Source organism: Triturus cristatus, chromosome 11 (genome assembly GCF_964204655.1).
Source record: "Triturus cristatus chromosome 11, aTriCri1.1, whole genome shotgun sequence".
NCBI lineage: Eukaryota > Metazoa > Chordata > Amphibia > Caudata > Salamandridae > Triturus > Triturus cristatus.
Window position 1 is genome coordinate 526,970,604 of NC_140594.1, and position 22,036 is coordinate 526,992,639.

Here is a 22,036-nt window from a genome sequence, read left to right on the forward strand (position 1 = left end):
CCTACGCCGGAATCAACAAAACTCTGCTACGCAAGCTCCAAACCATCCAGAACGCCGCAGCCAGGCTCGTCCTAGGGACACCACGCCACAAACATATGACCCACCACCTACGAAGCCTCCACTGGCTCCCCGTCGAGAAGAGGGTCACCTTCATTCTCCTCACCCACGCCTACAAATCCCTCAACAACATCGAACCCAAATACCTCAACGACCGAGTTTGTTTCCACGTACCCAAGAGAAACCTCCGCTCTGCCGACCTTGCACTGGCAGAGGTCCCCCGCATCTGCAGAAGCAGAGCCGGCGGGGGAGCTTTCTCCTACATCGCAGCAAAAACCTGGAACGAGCTCCCGGTCAACATCAGACGCTACCCAACCCTACACATATTCAGGGAGGACCTCAAGACCTTGCTCTTCGACTGACCCGGAGCTCTTCCCCCCCCCCCCGCCAGCGCCTTGAGACTCTCACGGGTGAATACTGCGCTCTACAACAAACCACTGATTGATTGATTGATTGATTGTATATCTATACAATGAAGAAATTGATAGAATTAATCATTAATAAAATTTGAATATATAGGTCAGCCATTTATGACATATATATGAAGACTAGGGTCGGGGGCTGGAGGATGGCTGCCATGTGCCTGGGCTGATGAGGGAAAGCTGCCACAACAGAAAGTATGGCTCTTCAGATCAAGACTTTAAAGAGTTAGACAATCAACCAACATCCCAATCACCCTGAAGCCCCCGAACTATCCTCTCTTCCCCCATTCACTTTTATCATTGCCATATGCGATTACTGCTATTACTGTCATACATTTGTGTCAACAGTTTTGTAATCTTATGTACTGTTTGTACGTGTAGTTAAAAAAAAAAACATTAAAAAGTATTGGAATAAAACAAAACAATTGAGGTACCAGTATACACATCTCTCATTTGGGATCCATTTATATAGTAAAACGTGGCATCTCCACAGAAGGGGGAGGTGGTAGGTCAGTGAGGAATGTGAGGTTGGATACATTATCCATCAGAATAACAAGTTTCTCACCTTCTGTAATGCCTTATCTGGTAGAGACTATCTAGCCACAGAATCCTTACCTTAGAATTATCCCCAAGTGTCAAACTAGATCCTGAAATGTTTCTGATCAGTCCCTTTGCACGCAGGTAGTTGGTATCGGTTGGCTGCAAGTGGCGTCATAGGTGTCGTCCACGTTAAAAATGATGTGCGTGGTGTTGTTGCTCAAATATGAATTTGTCTTAAAATATAATAGACAAGAGAAGTTTGGCAAAACAAGAATGGTTGGTTTAACTAAACGCAGAGGCCGGGAGCACAAGCAACAGAGTCGGGCTCTTAAGACTGTCTCAAAGGACATGGGTTTCGGGCCGTCATTTTATACATTACAAGAGGCATCATAAAGTCATTTGTATATTCCTTTGGGGACAGAAATCTGGGCCTAGTCACGAGGAAACAAACCTGGTCGTTTAAAAGAAGTGCAGGCGGGTCTCGACCTTGCACGGACACAATGTGGAGCAAGTAGGTACCTGTCCAGATGTCCAGCATGGGGAGCGCATGATCACTGCTTGTAGTGTGCATGCTGTGTTCTGATTGGCTGTGTGTTCCTTGGTGTTGCATTTGACCTAATGGTATTTTTGAGAGCGTGCACCCCTCCGGCCAAATCAGCTTTATTGGGGCCAATCTCCTGAGATCATTGTGGGGTCGCTGCTGTTGCTGACTATCTGTGGGATTGATCTGGGCTTTCCTGTTCGCGCATTGTGTAATGGTTACATATCACCCCAAATTTGATCTGTCAATCAGTTGCTCCAAGCCAAGGTTGCAGGACCTGCCTCATCAGGTATTTCTGACTCGGGGTTGAGTGGGTGGTCATGTTGGGTGAATTTAACAATTGAGATGCAAGTTCAGTATTATACATACATATATCATGGTGCACATCAACATCCAAATTTAAGTCCCCCTTCTAGTTGAATTTTCAACTACATCATTTACCCCAGGCTTCATGACAGTCACATTATTCTAGGTTTGCTGTGTTTCTGTTGTGTCTATTACTAAGTACCTAGCTACTTGCATTCTACCAAATTTGAGGACTGCGTTTTTACAGCGGGAAATCACACAAATATAGCACTTAAAGAAAAATGGGAAACAATGACAGGCAGAGTCTGGTCACCCATTGGGAGAACCAGGAAAACAAATCCATTAACCAGTTCAGCCCAGGGGCACCTCCTTTCTTCATGTTAGCTTGTAGTCGATGCAATGCTTGGGTGGAAATAGCAAATATGTGACGTTACAACGCGGTACGTTACATCGCAGTTATTACAACGCAAGTTGTTACAACGACTTGCGCTGGAGGGCGCTGGACTTAGGAATAGTATGATGTACTATTCCAACTCCAGCCTACGTAACAGTAGGAAAGGTGTTGGTATAGTAAATCATACTATTCCTTAGTGTATAGCGCTATCCACTGCAAGTCATTGTAAGGACTTGCGTTGTAATGACTGCAATGCAAACGTACCGCGGTGTAACGACCGAGTTGTAAAGGTCGTTCGACGGAAATAGCTAAAGTCTCACTGTCCATGTATTTTGCAGGTATAAAAATAGAGCAGGATGCACCGATCTTGGCACACACTCCACCCTCCATCGCGGTCATCAAGTCCAACACATACCAATGTTGCATCAGCATAAGGAGGATGGCTCTTAGTTCTTCCTTGATATCCTTTAGGCCGAGCTGAGTGTCATCGATCATCTTCAGCATTTCCCACCTGGTCATTTGCAACCAGCGGGTGTTCGTCTTTGTTTCTACGGTGGAGAATGGTATAGACCCTACCGTGTTTACGTTTGTGTCAGAAAACAGTCTGAATTCTTCTGGAATGTCCTTGTACTCAGCTCAGCCACAGTAATCAGCAGTTCTTTTCTCTCAAATCCGATGCAATAGAGTTGTTATCTTCTAAAGTGGATGCTGGAACTGGAATCTTCTCCAGGGATGACCAGGGTCAGGGTGTGTATGGTTACCAGGGTGCAGATGCCTCGCCCTCCGGGGACGAGCTGGGTTGAGGCAAACTCACTGCACTGCCAATACGCATCCATCAAAAGGGAGGAGCCCCATTGGAGATCTGGTACATGCAGTATTGCTTCACAATTTTAATTTGTGCCAAGCTGTATCGTTCCTTTGCCTCTAAAACACAAGGAATACAGTGTAAGTTTCCGTAAAATTAAGGCTTGCCTATTCCCTTCCAACCACATGTACCTATCTCAGTGACCCTGAATTCTTGACATGGGGTATCTATGCTGTCATTCAACCCTTCCCTTCTAGACTCATTTTCCCTTGCATCATAGAGGTGAATGACCCTGCACTCGAACTCCATGCCTAGGGTCCATTTGTTATTAAAGAATACTGACTCAGTTAAGTTACGCTAATGGCCACCCTGGGGCCACTGACAGAGGAGGAAGCGGAGGTATTTGTGCATTGGTGCGGTGGCCTTGCTATCCCCATGAATCTCTTCTCTGCACAATCTTGGGGCCAAACAGTGACCTCTCTTATAGTGCCCCACCTGCTCAGCCTGTATAGCTCAGCTTGAATGTCACTAGGCTTAGAAAAAAGGTGTAGTGCTGTGGGGTTGGTTTCATTATGGGTGATATTTACTACTACACCATGGGGTTCTACTCTACTAGGTTGTAACTTAGCCTTATTCCTACATACGTACAGGTGGATGAGATATTTTGCTTTTTTAGGGGCTATTTCTCGTGATAAGTAATGTCTGTCTGTGCCTACAGTGTGGGGAATAAGCAAGCAGACAAAGCACAACCTAGCCGATGTCTGGGCGCCCACGGTGGTCATGTGCTGGTACCATGTGTTGTGTAGGAATGTGCTGTGTAGTGGGTGTAGAATACTAGCGTTTAATTCAGTGTAAGTGTGGGTGATTTGTGAGAGGTCCCTATGCAAGCGCAGTAGAAATGTTGAGGTAGGCTCCATAGGACTGGGCTACAGATGGATGCAGATACAACCATGTTAAGCAGATGGCATACAAAGGTGCAATAATACATAACTTTTTGAACGTTGAAAGTCTTGGGATGATGTCTGGAGGGGTCGTCTGTGGTTTTCTGAAGTCCAGAGTGTTGGATAAGAGCTGTGGGTTGTAGGTTAGCTTTAAAAATATCATACATTACTATTCAGCAGAAATTCCTGTGGCTGTCCTTTTAGGGACATATTCTGTACATTCATTTCACGCGACATTTTTAGTGGGCACTGGAAGGTGGCCTCGGCTGGGGAAGCATTTTAGGAGATGGTAGATGTTTAGTCATGGAGCACCTGGGTTTTATTTTTGTGGGTCATTTGATCCTCCCCCCTTGTCATGACAGAGGTGAGTGTTTTAGTAGGGTGATCTTCGTGGGGGAGGGATTACCTAACTGGTGTTTTATGGGCATGGTCAGCCCTCTAATACCCTACTTTCCCTAACATGTGCGTGTAGGCTTATTGGTGCAGATGGTACCTTTTGAGCTACATATGCGCGAGGGGCCATGCAAGGAAGGGGAGGTGTTGCAATTTGGGGGTTGTGGGTAACTGCAACGTCCTGATAACACGTGTATGCCCCTCTGGTCCCTGCACGTGGCGTGTAACAAGGTTGTTCCCTAATGGAGTTGGGTGTTTGGGCTATGTCCTTATTCGGGAACCTTCTGGTTTGGGCTACTTTTAGGTTCTTCCTGCAGGTCATTGGGTGTTTACCCTAAGTTTTCATGTAGTGCTGTTTCCATTGTGGCATACCAGAGGAAGTTGAGAAGCTGCTCTGTGGCCCCTGTGGGATTTGGATGTGGCAATGACTGGGAGGGATCAGGCCTGTTGCTCCCTTGGACGAGGTTTGTGAGGCCCTATGTTATTTGATTTGACCAGCTGGGTACAGTGTTGAGTGTATATGTGCCACTTCTGTTGGTGCTGCGATGGTCATCGAAAGATGGTCATCGAAAGAACCCCTTACCCTCACAGCGCCCTTCTCTCCCTCAGATCCAGGATGCTTTGGGTCTGCCGCCAGATTGTCAGCATAGGAGGGTGGCCAACCAAGAAATAAGAGACCAGATTAGCCTAGCCCAAACTCAACTAAGACATTGGAAAAAAATGTGTTGTTTATTTGTACGTAGACTATGGAGTTTTATGGAACATCTCAACATCACGCTTGTGCGGAAAATCTGGCTTCTCGCACTGAAGCGTCTCCTCATTTTGGAACTGAAATGACCTCCACTAGCTGGAGGCCTACAAATGTTTTAGATAGGGTCCTTTTGGTCTGGGGCAACCCCTAGTGACTTGGCTGAGGGGACCTAGGAGCCTGCTTTTATGCACTGGTCAGAGACTGCCCAGCCCCCTCGTCAGACTGCCCTCCCCTCTGGGCGTGGCGAACCAACCTTGCTTTGGGGGACCAGCAGCAGAGTGGGGTCTAGGCCCCTGCAGGCACCCAAAATGGCGCATTTTAGTACAGATTCCTGATCGACAGGACATATGGCAGCCCTGAGTTTTCCCTGAACGCAAGTAAGGCTTGAGTTTTTAATAATGCTGTGTCACTAGTCTTTACTGTTGTGGTGAGTTTTTTGCAGTCGGTATGAAATGGATGTGTCGTAATGCCGATTTTAGGCTCACTGTGCATGTGGATTGGTAGATTGTGTAAAGGTATTGCCTTCCCAGACCATCACCCCTCCCTGCCGTGGAAGTCTCTTTTTAAGGATGTTGTAGAAGAATGCAACCTGGTGGTCCTTGCCGGTCCATGACTGTCCTGTCACCCGTACCCATTGGTCCCTCATTCTGTCTAGAAAGCTGGTCACAGTTTCCCCAAGCTTGGGGGGCGTGGCCGAGCCGAGCTGCAAGATGGCCGCCGTGTAACGGGGCTCTGCCGGCCGGACAACTAATCCGTCAGCCCATCCGGTCTCTGCCTTGATATTTGTGCAGGGAAGATACGGCGGGAGGTGCCCAGACGAAGAGGAGTCTAGCGGTGCTGCTGCGGCCGAAATCGGCAGCGGGGATCAGGAGCTACATACCCTAGCTGATCCGGCGGCTAGGAGGAGCCGCGCTGAGCGGCGTCCTCTGCTACGCGAGGCCCTGGTCGCGGGCCGTGGCCAGTCAGAAGCGTGGAGGCTGTCGATGACACTGGTGGAGCGTGGGACGCCCCGCGATTAGCACCCAGGTGACTGCGGCGGGCCCCTGCTGTGCGGCTGACAGCCTTCGCTGTGGGGCTGGTGCGAGACGTCTGCGGAGCTGACGTGCGGGCTGCTTGGGCCCTGCCGGCGTGGCCGAGCTCTGCGCTGCTGCCAGATACCGGTGCTCCTGCTGACGTGAGACGGCGAGGGACGGGGGCTGCGGCGCCTTGTGAGCGCGGCCCGATCCCTACCTGCAACGAATGACATCCGGCTATCTGGCCTTTGGAATCCATGCCCTAAACTCCGTAGGTCTGCCAGCGGGGGAGTTGATGAGGTGGTGGTGAGGAGGGCACGAGAGGCCGGCCGGGTTGCCCTCCGGGCTGCTGCCCGAACGCGGAGAGACCGCCGTTGGTACCTGATTGACACGGGCCCGCGACCTGAGTGCGCCGAGAGCTGGCTGGACCTTGCCTGTTTGGCGGTGTTCTCCGCGGGGCATGGGCGGAGCGTGGGGCCGCCTGGTGCTGTGACCATCTGGCCGGCGCGATCCTTGCGCTTGGTGAGGCCTGTGACCAGCGGTGTGCCTGCTGCCTCCCTCAATCGGTGCCGGTGTGTGGTGGCCCCTCAGAGGCGCCATGGGGAAGTCGGACACCAAGCAGCGGAAGCTCCACTTTGAGAGGCAAGCTTCACGCGGCGCCGAGGCGGTACCGACGTCGCAGACTGTGGTCCCCGAAACACAGTTGGACTCAACGCCGGAGGATGATGTCAAGAGCATGTTCCGCGACCTTAAGGGCTGCCTCAAGGAAATTGACGGCAAACTCGACTCCATGGCCCAGCGGCTTGATGGCATATCGCATAAGGTCGACCAGCACGAGGAGCGTCTCGCGGCGGTGGAAGCGCGGATAGCCGACTGCAAAGAGGGCCACGGAGACACCCAGGAGAAATTACTTTGCATGGACAGGGTCCTGGAGGTGATACGAGGGCGCAATGAAGATTTGGAAGCCCGCTCCCGCAGAAACAACGTACGAATTATTGGTATTGCGGAATCCACAAACATTGGCAATATGGAACAATTCGTTGAGGGGATGTTCCGCGACCTGTTTGGGGAGGATCTGTCGGCCATGTTCTTGATCGAGCGTGCACAGCGCACGTTGGGGCCGCGACCTGTGCCGGGAGCTCCGCCACGACCGATCCTGGCCTGTGTTCTAAATTACCGAGACAGGGATACTATCCTGCGGTTGGCACGTGAAAAAGGTGAGCTCACTTTCCAAAATATGGCCATCTCCTTATTTCCAGATTTTACGCAGGCTGTGCAGGCTCCGCGGCGAGAATTCGTGCCGGCAAAAAAAATCTTCCAGAAGGTGGGGACTAAGTATGCCATGCTGTACCCGGCCAAGTTGCGGATACACCATAAAGGGAAGCCAATGGTCATCACAGCGGCGGCAGATGCGCTCAAATTTTCGAGACAGGCGGAACGGTCGCAGCGAGAGCGGCAAGATAAGCAAGATTCTCCACCGATGGGCCAGTTAAGTGACACTGAATAACGCAGCACAGTAACACCTTGAGACGTGCTGTGACGCCGGACACCGTGACTGTCGGCTGCACGGCCTGTAACCACCTATGGGGGTCCCTGGGGCCTGCGTGAACGATAGCCCTGTCCCGGAGCTGTTGGAATGGTCAGCTTTAGCACGGTTAACTTTGCTGATACCCTGCGGAACAGTGTAAGGGGAGAAATGCAGGGCCTCCCTAGCTGTAAGTTGATGTACTGCGTGAGTAGAAGGCAGAACAGTTCGGCCACCCTGTCGGTTTTAGACGGGGGAGTTAGCCGGTGACCCCACGCCCCTGTGGGATGATTCCCGAGATACTATTGCAGGACAGTTACTGTTGGGTGGGGTGGCGGGGGGGGAAGGTATCTCAACCTGATTGGGGGGGTTGGAGTGGGTGGAGGGGGGTTGTGGTTATTGTTGGTTGGTTGTATTACACTGCTTCTTTTTACTACACCACTAAATGATGATGCGGCCTTGCCACGGGCCGAATTTGTATGGTTGTGGAACCGAGGGAATGTGAAGCGGGGGATCCCCCTGTGGGCCCTGGAACGGGGGCCATTGGTGACTTCGCCATTACATAGGACACACGCATATAAGCCTCCCTGACCGCGCTGCGCTGCCTTACATGGAATATCCGTGGTCTTAACGATCACCGCAAGATACGCCTGACCCATGCGTATTTGACAAGACACCAAATCGACATATGTTTCCTACAGGAAACGCATTTGACTCGCAACGCTGAGGACAAACTTAGATGTGCTCGATGGGGCGAGATACACTCCTCCGGCTGCTCCAATTACTCTCGGGGAGTGGCTATTCTTCTCCGTAAAGGCCTTCCCTGGCAGACATTTAAGGTACACGCGGACTCTGAGGGGCGCTACATAATACTGCTAGGGAAGCTATTTCACATGCCGATCACATTAGTTAATACATATGGCCCCAACTCGGATGACCCTGGGTTTTTTCGTCACGTCTGGCACCTGGCACAATCACTGGGCGGAGGGGCATGCATGTGGGGAGGAGATTTCAATGCCGTACTGTCACCGGAGCTAGATAGGGAAGGGGCTGCTCGCACGCATCACCCGCAAGCTGCAGATCTTATACGCGGCCTCATGGCTGATTATAATCTACAGGACTCGTGGCGCGTATTACATCCCGCGGTTAGGGAAGGCACCTGCTTCACCCCTCACAGAGGAGCCTGGTCCCGCTTGGACTTCTGGCTCTTGACCCCGCAGGTCCATGCCTGGGTGTCTGCAGTCACCCACAAGGCGCGCACCCTCTCAGACCACTCACCTGTTGAACTGACTCTGGCTGTCCCCAAGCCATACATTACACCCTTCACTTGGCGATTGCCTGCGCAGGCCCTGTCAGATCAGGTGTTTCGTGAGGATATCCATCAGCACATACTCGACTACTTTGAGCACAATGCGGGTTCCGTGTCATCGTTGGGCACCTTGTGGGACGCGTTTAAGGTGGTGATCAGGGGCCACTGCATTGCGGGACAGGCCAAAGTCCTAAAGACTATCAGGGGTGCGCTAGGTAAATTGGAGGATCGCCCGCATTCTCTGGAGGTGAAGTACTGTTCTGACCCCTCGACTGCCACCTTGGCTGAAACTCGCACCACGCTAACTGAATATCAGACAGAAGCTGATAGGGAGCTTAAGTTCCTGACTAAGCATGCTGTGGCCCGCAGATATGGGGAGGGGGATCGCCCAGGTAGAACGCTCGCCCTCCTGCTGCGTTCACAACGACCCTCTCCCTTCGTCTCCTCAGTGATGACAGAGGGAGGTGATACCGTGTATACACCTCCGGAAATACTGGATACCTTTCGGACCTTTTACAGGGACTTGTACAAGACTCGGGCAGCCCACCCGCAGGCGGAGCTGTCTGACTATTTTGACACGATACAACTTATATGGTTCAATGCGCACCAAAAAGGTTACTTCGATCGGCACTTTGTGGCAGAAGATGTGCGGGAGGCAATAGGATCATTGGCAGCCGGCAAGGCACCGGGACCAGACGGCCTCCCGGCACAGTTTTACAAGGAATATGCAGATCTCCTGGCCCCCCGACTGTTGGCAGTGTATGCTGAGGCGGTCGAGACGGGTATACTCCCAGAATCCATGAGAGAGGCTGTCATCATTATCCTCCTAAACCCGGACAAGGATGTCCAGCAATGCGACTCCTACAGGCCATTATCTTTAATTAATACTTGCAAAAATGCTCGCGACTCGGCTACAGCCGGTGTTGCCCCTCATTATCCGCCCGGCTTTGTGCCGGGCCGCTCGACGTCCCACAACCTCCGCACCCTCTTCGGGGTGCTGCACTATTTGGCCCCACATGTTCAGGCTGCGGCGGTACTATTAGACGCCACCAAAGTGTTCGACTCCCTGGAGTGGGGGTTCCTGTTTCCTCTGCTGCAGCGCATGGGTGTGAGTGAGGCCTTTATCAGATACATTAGACTGCTTTATACCGGCATCACTGCTAGGGTAAGAGTGAACGGGCTCGTCTCTGCACCATTTGCCGTTCGGAGGGGTACGAGACAGGGCTGCCCCCTATCGCCCCTGCTCTTTGCCATCGCCACAGAGCCTTTGGCTGCCCGCATCAGACAGCATCATGCGGCCAGGGGCATTGGCTTCTCGTCAAGGGCGCTGTCCATATCGCTGTACGCGGATGATATTACGCTATATGTGTCTGATCCTCAGGTAAACCTCTCCCCTCTGACGAGAGAACTGATGGAGTATGGTCGGCTGTCGGGAGTGAATATAAATTGGGAGAAATCGGTCATTTTGCCCCTGACGTCCGGGACTCCCCGCTTTACCCCGGACTGCCCGCTGAAATGGGCAACTGGGCCGGTGCGGTACCTGGGGATTTGGATAAGCACGGATATGCAGCAGATATGGACGGAAAATTACGGGCGGGTGATGGGTTGGGTGGACGAGAGGGTCGGCCGCTGGAAGCATCTGCCCCTTTCGCTGGCTGGCAGAATCGCTGTGGCTAAAATGGTGATCCTGCCTAAACTCCTATATTTATTTGTGAATATCCCACTGCCCCTAACTGCACATTTTTTGAGACAGGTACGCTCACGGATGGTGGAGCTGGCCTGGGGAGGCAAACAGCCGAGGGTGGCATGGGAGACCCTCACTCTTCCACAGCGACAGGGAGGCCTGGCCGCACCAGACTTCTCCTTATATGCCTACTGTGCACAGGCACAGTTCCTGCACTACTGGGCGCACCCCACACCGTTTCAACCGCACGTGGCAATAGAGACTGCTAGAGCGGCCCCGCTGCCGTTAACTGTGGCACTCTACGCGCCACACATCCGGAGATGCACGGAAATCGACCCGGTGCACGCACTCAGGTGGGCTTGGGATGGGCTGAGACGGAGGGCCGGGCTGGACCTTATTTACACCCGATCTGTGCCTCTGCGCGGGAACCCGATGTGGCCACTGCTGCGAAATATGCAGACCGGGGAGCGTGCCGCGGTACTGGGCCTTCACACTGGGGGCGATTTGTTTCCGGGGACACCTTCCTCACGCTGGAGCAGATGTGTGGTGCGGAAGCTCCGACACTACTGGACAGGCTTCTTTATTATCAGCTCCGCCACTCGTGCCGGAAGCTGTTCCCCACGTTCCCGGCGCCGCCGCCGGACCTGCTTGCCCTGGAAAATGTGCTGTCCGTGGAGTCAGGGCGCAAGCTTGTATCCCGATTGTATGTGTGGATGCAGGCTAATAACCCCGTGGTTCTTCCGGCGGCGCGGGGCCTATGGGCGGCGGAATTGGGTGCAGATATTTCTGATGTGCACTGGGACTTGTGTTGTAAGCTTCTTGAGATACTGTCCCCCAACAGGCTGCGCCTGATCCACTTCAAATACATACACATGACGTATCGCACCCCTAGCCGATTGCACCGCATGGGCTTAAGAGACACAGATGAGTGCTGGCGCTGTTACACTCGTGGAGCCACCTTTCTGCATATGGCGTGGGACTGTCCCACATTGGCGACCTTCTGGACAAGGGTGGTGACGATAGTATGCAAAATCACGGGCCTACAGATACCATGCACACCACAGGTTACGCTGCTGGGAATTTTACATATGGTTGAGCCCAAACACCGTAAGCTGCCAGCGATACTATTGTTACTGGCCAAACGACAAGTTGCTATGCATTGGGGAGTTGGTACGTCGCCTAGCGTTAGGGAATGGGTCAGAAGCGCTGTCTACTGCCAGACGCAGCTCGCCTTGTACTGGGAGCTTCTGCCGATGCGATCGAGGCCTAAGGATATATGGGGGCCCTTCACACACTGGTTGGAGCGCGCTCTGCTGCAGGCGCTGTAGCTCGCTGCGATCCCCTAGGGCGGGAGGGAGATGGTGGTCATTACATTTGCCCGTGGGGAGTATTGGCAGACGTTGGGTTGGGTGGGTGCGTACGGGAGGGGGAGGAAGATGGGCAGCTGGGTGAAGAGCAGACTGTCGTATAACACTGAGTGGGTTTCCTTGCAACCTCGTATTTGGTGCTATGTTGGTGGGGAGACGCATCGTCATCGCTGAACATATGTACACAGCAGTGAGTTGTATTGTTTTAAGTTTGTTATTGAAAAATGCAAATAAAAAGAATTAAAAAAAAAAAAAAAGTTTCCCCAAGCTTCTTGCTTTCAGCCATCAATCCTCCTATATCTGGGCAGAGAATTCAAGACAGTTTTAGTGGCATTAGAGCGAGGAGTATCCAGTACCTGGGAGCAGATACTGGGCAGCCTCATCCCGCAATCTATAGTAGAGAGGCGCCCAGTATCTGCTCCCAGGTACTGGATACTCCTCGCTCTAATGCCACTAAAACTGTCTTGAATTCTCTGTCGGCCTTATACTTAAACGCTAGGTCAATACCCAAGCATGTGATTGAGCTTTGGAGTCTTTTAGATGAAGAGAAGCCTGGGATTTGTTTTATTACTGAGACCTGGCTCCACGGTTTTTCACCAGTGAGTGTAGCCACAGCGTTCCCCTCGCAATATCATCTGACACGGCTTGACAGAGAATCGGGAAGAGGCGGTGGTATTGCAGTAGCAACGGCGGCCCCTGCTGGGATCCGAGTACTAGAATCACTCTCTTCCATTTAGTTAGAGATTCTAATTTTTACTATAGACATTTCAGGCGCAGAATCATGGAATGGGGCATTGATATATAGACCTCTGGGCCCTAAGACGCATTTTGTCAATCAGTTGCTAGAATTTATTGCACCTCATGTACTAGCAGCAGATAATTTTATCCTACTTGGAGATTTTAATTACCATGCCGAACTGCCGCTAGACCCCGACTCGGCCCACCTTATGGGGGCAATGCTCACATTAGGATTAACACAGAAGGTGACTGGACCGACCCACTCTGTGGGTCATACCTTAGATTTAATATTTACAAATTCTTCCAAACTAAATATTAAATCCCCTTGCTCGGCATTATGGACGGACCATTCCATTCTCAAATTTAGTATGCCCATAACCATACACAGGAAAGACAGTTTAAAGAAAAGCACTTGGATACGGTCATGGCGTAAACTCTCAACGGATACTTTTTTATCTCATTTTGAGGCTTTATTACTAGGTGAGAAGGTTGATGCGGTAGACTCCGTTGCCAGTAATCTAGAATCCTCCATTTTGAAGACCCTCGATAAAGTCCTTCCTCTCACAAGGGTCCAAGTAAAAAGCAATGCTTCACCATGGTTTACTGCTGCATTAAAAACCAATAAATAACAATGTCGGGCCGCTGAACGCCAGTGGAGGAAATCCAAAACTGACGAACACAGCAGGAACTATAAAAACCTTCACTCAATCTATATGAACAATATCAAATCTGCAAAAAAGGCCTACCTTACCCAGCGCATTAATAATGCAGCTCATTCGAGTAAAGAGTTGTATAAAATACTGAAGGAATTCACTGCTCCCAAGGTCGAACAATCTTTTTTTGCGCCTACTCAAGAGTGGGTTGACTCCATCGCTCTGTTTTTTTATAATAAAATCAAAACAATATATGCCTCATTCCCCTCTGAGGCAGATGATCATGGCTGTCATAATACTAACGTGAGTGATTTCATTCCTCCGTTAGAATTAAATAATGCCCCCTTATTAACAGAGTTTGAACCCATAACAAAAACTGAAGTCAGCAAAAGTTTAGGAAGGATCAAGTCTGGCTCTCCAGCCGATCCCTTTCCCCCCCGCTCCTGTGCTAAAATTTTACCACTATTTGTGGATATTCTAACCACTGTTTTTAACCTGTCATTTAACCAAGCCACGTTCCCGCGGAGATGGAAACTAGCACAGGTTAAGCCTATCCTTAAAAAACCCCTAGCCGACCCTAGCGTGCCTGCAAATTACCGCCCTATCTCTCTGCTTCCCTATTTTGGGAAGGTATTGGAGTTTTAAGTCAACAAACGTCTTACGGCCTATCTTGAAACCCATAGGCTCCTCGATCCCTCCCAATCCGGCTTCCGTGCGGCCCATAGCACGGAGACCGCAGTCATTGAAGTAGTGGATAACATCAGGCTAGCTTTGGACTGTCGAGAATCTGCAATCTTGGTCCTTTTGGATCTGTCTGCAGCATTCGACACCATCTCCCACAGTATTCTCAAACATCGTCTGTGGGAGATCTGTGTCAGAGGGAGGGCCTTGGACTGGTTTGAGAGTTATCTGGCAGACCGTTTCACTACGGTTTCCGTGGATGGGATCGTCTCCTGCTCATATCCAGTAACAGTTGGGGTCCCGCAGGGCTCTATTCTCAGCCCTATGCTGTTTAACGTTTATCTAACACCTCTAGCCGACATCATCAGGTGTTATGGTTTTGACACACTATCGTATGCCGATGATACTCAGCTGCTAGTTACATGTGACCCTGACCAATCTGACGTTCAAACCCGTTTTAAGAGCTGCTTGATCCGGATCAATGACTGGATGAACCTAAATATGCTCCAATTGAACGGTGGGAAGACGGAGGTTATTCTATTTGGGAAAGCTGAACAGCTCTGGACTTGTGCCTGGTGGCCATCAGAGCTGGGCACCTGTCCCTCGCCCAAACTAGCAGTCCGCAATCTGGGCATTACAATTGATAATTCTTTGTCCTTGAAGACCCATATAAACCAAGTGCGTGGGACTTGTTTTGGGATTATGCGCATGCTACGTAAGATCTTTAAATGGCTACCCATAGAAGCAAGGAAACCTTTGGTCCAGGGTCTTATCATCAGTCGCCTGGACTATGGTAATGCCCTGTTCACTGCACTTAACCACGATTTACTCTCCAAACTTCAAATCCTCCAGAACACGGCCGCTAGACTTGTTCTTAATCTCCCCTCCCGCACTCCCTCTGCCCCCACCCTAAAAACCTTGCACTGGCTTTCGGTTCGCCAAAGAGGGCGTTTTAAAAACGTAAGTCTCACTCATAAGATAATGCATGGCACCGGTCCACTATATCTGGCGAAAAAAACTTCAATGGTATGTTCCAGGACGCTCTTTGCGGTCAAGCTCCAGATTTTTTCTTGTCCAACCTCGCATTCGGACAGTCCGCAATGGAGGTCGATCTTTCTCATACTTAGCTCCTTTGCTTTGGAATAAACTTCCACTGGATCTGCTCTCTATAACGGACCATCTACTCTTTCGTAGAAAGTTGAAGACTTGGCTTTTCTCCCAATAAATGTTGATACATGAGCATTCTCAGTCACTTCCCGGTTTCTTTGTCTTGGTTGCTAGCGCCCTGAGACCTTTGGTGAATTGTGCGCTTTACAAAAATATTTGACATTTGATATTTGACATAAAGGAACATTTCCCTCAGAGAAGTCCATATCTGATGTCTAAATTATTGAATGTGGCCCGTCATGCTCGGTGTTGGGTCAGCGTGACGGATGGGATGCGGGCTCAGGAAAACACTGTGTTGGTCTGCTCTCTGATGAGGCTGCTTAGCAGACTATTAACGTCGCCTATTGCTAGGTTTATCCCTGGCTTCTTATCAACACGAGATACATATTTCTGCCCCATTCATCAATGGAGGCAGTTTGGTCTTGAGCCCTTACTTGTCCATCTGAGCCCATGACACATAGATAGTCCCTAACGTGCCTTTTTGTAACATATACTTTGGCTTGGGGCCATTTTGATGGCTTTTCTCCAACATAGCGTTTGCATCTTCTCAGGCATTCCGGGATTTAGGGGAAGTTCCATTTGGGAGCTCCCCCTGCCTGCCGGATGCATTCTTCTGTGATGGTCATGTCCTCTGGTTCAAAGGATCCCTCCTCCAGCCGGAGTATTTCATAAGGGCCCCAAGGGCCTTTTCTTTCAGTCCAGCGGGCTAGCAGGTGGCCGAATGGTCAGGCAAAGACCGTGCATTCTTCTATCAACAACATCTCTCTAGGGGCCAGTCTGTTTGATCGGCATGTTCTGGGGGGAGCGACAGAAGTCCTAATCGCTGTTCTCCTTGTGAACGTGCAGAGGTGCCATTTTGCTTTTCCAATGTCTTAGTTGAGTTTGGGCTAGGCTAATCTGGTCTCTTAGTTCTTGGTTGGCCACCCTACTATGCTGACAATCTGGTGGCATTCCATTACTGACAGCGGCATTTCTTCTCATTTGGGTTCCTCTTCGCGTGGAACACCGGGCCTAGCTCGGCTTTCCTCCGAGGCCATCGCCCTGCTTTCCCTCTCTGCTTCCCAGGCGAGAGCTCTTTCTCTCTCTCTTCTCATCCTGAGCCTCTCCCCCACTTTGCTCAGTGCTGTTCGTGGTTCTCCTCGGTAGGAACTTGTTCTCTAGTTCTGCTCACATCCTGTTTCTTCCGCTGCCTGAGCATTCCCTGCGGGAGAGTACCCAGCGGCTCTACCCTTGATGTCGGACCCTGGGGGGCTGCTAGTCGATGAGGTGTGATTGAAACCTGAATTGGGTTGGTCCTACTCTTTGAATAATTAAGGTACCTCATTGATAGGTCTACTGAGTGATTGCTTCATTTCTATAACCAACCACTGTGCAGATAGTGCATTTCTATAGGTCCTGACGAATTGCCAAGTGATTATTTACACAACAGGCGAGAAACATGTTGACCACAAATACGCAAACCTAGACACCTCTGATCATTATAATCGGTGGTGACTTCCCTGATGTTTTTAGTTGAGACGAGTGGGCTCGCAGATTAAACCTATTTTGGAGCACCATCTCACCTCATTTTATTTTCCCACACATCTACACCACCAGGCCCCCCACCAACACTTTACCGATATGGCTTGGGAAAAAGATTTCCAACAAAGAGCCCCTCAGTCAGGCATTGCAGCGCCGGCCTGATGAGGAGCCAGCCCTATGATGAAGCATGACACCCAATCGGGTGTGTGAGGGCCCAACTTCCCATATTGGGAGACACCCACAGTCTACTTTAGAACAGGGGTGCTGACCAACCCAGCCTCCGACTTTTCCTTTCCCTCCCTCGCCATAGGAACTGAATACTCTTTTGTTGCTACATTGTATTATTTAGGTCATGTATGTTGGACCTACATGCGCCCCTTTTCCCTTATTTGTAGAAATACTTATTTAGAGTGGACCTGGATATTTCACCCAATGACTGCCCAGTTTCAGCTGAACCCAACCTTACACTGGCTTTGGCGATGGACGTCCCCAAGCTAGATTGCTAAAGAACTGGCCTGAAAGAAATCCTTGGCTTACCTAGGAGTAGTGCTGTATTGTTTTGGTTGAAGCATGTAAAAGGGTCCTTCTATGCATTGGGACTGCCGGATCTCTGGCAACACTCAGAGACTATTAACTATTTCTCCGCAATGGTCGAAATTTCTCCTGTCCACAACTTGCCAGACATATACCCAAGAACTCTGTCTACCAAAGGAACAACTGCTCTGATGGTCCTGGACCTCATTGTCACCGTAAGAGAAATAGCAGGCTGTTTAGTATACAACCAATAATCAGTGAAGCAAAACGTAATCCCTCTTCTTACTCCCTCTCCTCCTACTATTCTGGTTTACACATTTCATATCATGCCATGGGCTCCTTTACTCTCACATACTGGCCTTCCTCTTTAATTCCTTTATGCCTTCAATGACTTAGCAGTTTGTCATTCATCTATCCTACGTGTTTCCCTACTGCTCAGAAACTACTTCTTAAAAATGCTTCCCCTCATCCACATTAGGTATTATTCATCTTTCTCCAACACTTTCCTTTCTAAAATCCATAAATATTAGTCCATCTCCAACTTACTTTCAGTTTTTTTCTCTTAATCGCATGTCAGTACATTAATGTTGGTGTTTAGTTTTTCTCACTTCGTGTAAACTGCTCGTCTGGATAGTTACAATGCCTACACTTATGCTCATTCTATTCTTTGATCTTGCTGCTGCTTAGCAATGATGGATGAAAATCTTCTTTTGAAATAATCAGCTACTACTGAGATCTTGTGGTCTGTTTATGACGGAAGCAAATGTCACCACCTTTTAGCTTTCCCGTCTCATCTATATAGGCCATTGGACTAACCTATACCAACAACAATTCTTTCACCTTTTGGGGTTCCATGTCTTCTTGTACTTCATTTTCTTTCTTCATCCTCGACTTTCCTTTTAATTTCATTGCCACTAAACTGGATGTTCTTTGCAATCTCTCACACTACATCCCTGTTCTGCGTCTACCCTTTCCTCTACATGTAAACTTCATCTTATTACTACTGTCGCTTTTCTCTTCACTGACTACCAATAATTTATCTTCTCATGCTTTGACTTTCATAACTACACACTTTCATTTTTTTAAACATTTTGCAAGAAACTGATTAAGTCGTGCAAATAGCTTCAGAGATACCAGAGTCCTTCTCTCCTAAATTCCTACTTTAATGAGATAGAAGCAGCACAAATCCATCTTAGAGAATACGCCACCCAGAACCAGGCATTGAGGCTAAAACATGTCCTCTGATGACTACAAACAGCTCTCATGAGTCTCCATCTATGGCCAAAGTGACACTGCCTAGAATTAAAGATCCTATACCTTAATCACAGTGTTCTCCAAGAAAAATAAATATTATATGAAAGCCATATTGCCTTACACAAGCAATTTGGTTTACAATTTTTCAAGAAATCCTTCAACCATTTCCCGAGAAGCAGCACATAACCTGGAATTCCAACCCTAAATGTAATCTGGAGAATGTCCCTCACTGGTGCTTTCAAAAGTAACCCTAAATGTCATGATATGCAGCACTGTACAAGTAAACCTCTAACAAAAGTAATAAGCATGTACAATCATGTACGTGTATACATCACAGATCGTAAGTAGTCGGCAGCACACAGTTCAAGATCTTACCTTACACCATTGCAAAGACTAATGCTGGCTTCAGAGTCACTATCATTCCTTATATAGCCATGATAATAACAGTGGTCCTATGGAAAAACAAATATTTAATATATTGTATTCATTGATATCAGCATCATAATATTTCTAGCACAAACAATGTGCAAAAAAATATAAGCATACATAGCACAATATTCATATAGGGCAAACAACACAAACCAGATGGATGAACAAATATACTGCTTTGTAAGGCTGAATGACAGAACCATGCAAGCCATTACCATGAAGGCCTTTCAACATGGTTATCACAATGACCACGACATTACCATGCAAGTCTTTACCACGCTTATGCCTTTACCATGTCTATGCCTATGTGAGGATATGTATAGAGCGCACTGTTTCTCCAAGGAGTGTCCTGGCGCTTAAAAGCTGAAGGGTAGATGTGAGGAAGAAGGGGTAGAGGCATGAATAGAGCCAAGTTTTCGTTTTTATCCGGAACAGAGGTGTAGATTCAATGTTTCTCAGATGGAGGGGCATTTTGTTCCAGAGGGAAGGTCCAAGGCAGGAGAGAGCCTTACCCCCTTACCTAAACTTTTTAAAATGGGGTATGTTGGCTAGCAGCAGGTTGGAGGAACAAAGATTTCTTTGTGGGGCATAAAATGAGATCATGCATTTGAGATACCCTGGTCCTGACCCATATAGGGCTTTCTGGGTAACGAGCAGAGTCTTAAAGATTATCCGTGGGGGCAGGAGCATCAGCTGGCCAGAAGAACTGCGGTTGCATCCCTGCACCCTTGCCAAAAAAGAGTAGCTCTGTCTTTCCTGCATTACATTTAAGCTGGTCCACAGCCAACCATCCGAAAACAGCTGAGCGGCAGGAACTAATTGGAATAACAGGGCAGGGCTTATTTTCCTTATACGTAAACAACAGCTGTGTGCCATCTGCATAAGACACAATTTGGGCCCCCAATGACTCAACCATCGCAGCCAGGGGTGTGAGGTAGATGTTGAACAAGGTCGGACGTAAGGCCAAACCCTGTGGGGCAGCAACCTTTAATAAGCGAGATGAAGCTGAATAGGGATGACAACAGACCTCCTGCCCCCTCCCCTCTAGAAAAGATGCCAGCCATTTCCAGGCCAAACCCCTGATGCCAATCGCGTGGAGCCGAGTCAGGAGCATCTGGTGCGAGACCGTATCGAAAGTGGCCGATAGATCAAGCAAGATCAGCAACGCTCTCTCGCCTGCCTCCTGACTCAGTCGGATGGAATCAACCACTTCTAGAAGAGCAGTTTCCGTGCTGTGGTTAGGGCGAAAGCCCAACTGGCTAGGGTGAAGTAGGCATTGCTTTTCAAGAAAGGATGATAGCTGCCTGGATAGAATCTATTTTTACCTAGAAGAATGAGGCGAGCGTCTCACACCATTCCTCAGAGGGAGGTTTCATCTTAGAACCAGCTTCAGGCGCGGAGAAGTACTTCACAATTTGGAAAACCTCTCTAGCATGATGCCTGCCTTTAGAATTCTTGCCTCAAAATAGGCTTTTTTTGCTATTTTAATTTCTCTATAATAGTTCCCTAGCTCTGCTTTATGGTCTGCTGGACAGTAATTTATCCTCCATAGCCTCTCTTTACGTTTACATGCTAATTTTGATTTTTTTAGGAACGGGGTGAACCAAGGGTCAGGCACTTTTGAACGAAGCAGTTTGGTGCCACTTTATGGAGCCAAAGATTGAAAGGCAGACTCAATCCAGCCCTCAACCAGACCTACATCATCGCTAATGATGCCAGTCAGAGAGGGACTTGTGGCTTTAAGCCTGTTACTGAATAAGCCCGTGCATGCCTTTACAACGAAATTTGCATTGTTAAGGCATGTATAGTAAAGGCATATGCGTGGTAAAAACTTACAAGGTAAGTATAACCCCAAAATAAAATAAATAAATACATACATACATATATATATATATATATACACACACAAATTCCTCATCTCATGCACACGTTCCTTGGATCAGGAAAAAGACGACGCGAACAGTTTGCTGGTGCTGTTTTTTATTTTGCTATGTGCCCTACACCAACCACCATTACGCGTTTCGGCCTTCCAAAGGCCTTGATCACACATACATATATATGTACATACATACATATACACACACACACAAATATATATATACACATATATATACACAAATATAAACACACACACACATTATATATTTATTGAATACAAGATCAGTTTTTAGGAATGATTTTAGAAATTGGTAATAGAAAGCATATTATATGCTTCTGCTAAGTGATGCACAGTTTCTGTTGGATCTCCCTTGAACAATTTAATATGAACATTAGTATTTATCATCCAGATCCTTTATTGCACTTTATATTTATTCATGCGACTTTGCACTCTGTTCAGATCCAGGTTATGGATTAACATTATGCCTTAATCGGATATGAATGGAACTTCGCAATCTTCCTAGGTCATCTACTAGTTTTCTTTGAATGTATTATGTACTAAATTAATTGGGTAATTGCACTTTAAATTGTTGAGGTGAGGGCACTTGTATTTGTTATAATAATTTTTCTTGGGCATATTACGAAGCAAATTTCATGCATTTATGCAAATATTATGTTACAGCAATACCTAGGAGCTATTTTACATGATGTAAAAACAATTATTATAATAACGCATTGACATTATGTGGCTATTGTGTTTGGCGAGGTATTTATCTGCAACGAAGAAACACATGTATTTTTTCTATGTCCATTAAGTGATGCACTAGCACTGGCACTTTAAAAAGAGCGGTCATCAGCCAAAGTGTTGTCATGTGATCAAGGGCGGGATCGCCCGAAACGCGTAATGGCGGACAATGGCTAAATAAATAATTGCACGAACAAGATTGGGTCTGCGCTCGTTTGTTTTCCAACCGAGGGAAGAGTGAAGGCGAGTGGTGGTGTAATTTTACCGGACTAACTGTCTCCGGTTCGCGGACCCCCTCTCCTATTGTGGCTTCACTTACGGCAAGTCTTGTCCCGGAGTATCCGACTGCAGTCTGCACCGCGGGCCCGTGGTGCGTGTTGGCGGGGAC

The 22,036-nt window shown here is 48.6% G+C and overlaps 1 protein-coding gene across 1 annotated transcript in view; it reads right to left on the minus strand.

Annotated features, from left to right (window-relative positions):
• LOC146784513 (zinc metalloproteinase-disintegrin-like berythractivase) overlaps nt 1-22,036 on the minus strand; it is a 2,362,040-nt gene that overhangs the window by 1,518,404 nt on the left and 821,600 nt on the right. The window contains exon 5 of the mRNA XM_085632969.1: nt 18,972-19,048. Coding sequence (XP_085489095.1) covers nt 18,972-19,048 — 77 coding nt within the window. The remainder of the gene's footprint in view (nt 1-18,971; nt 19,049-22,036) is intronic.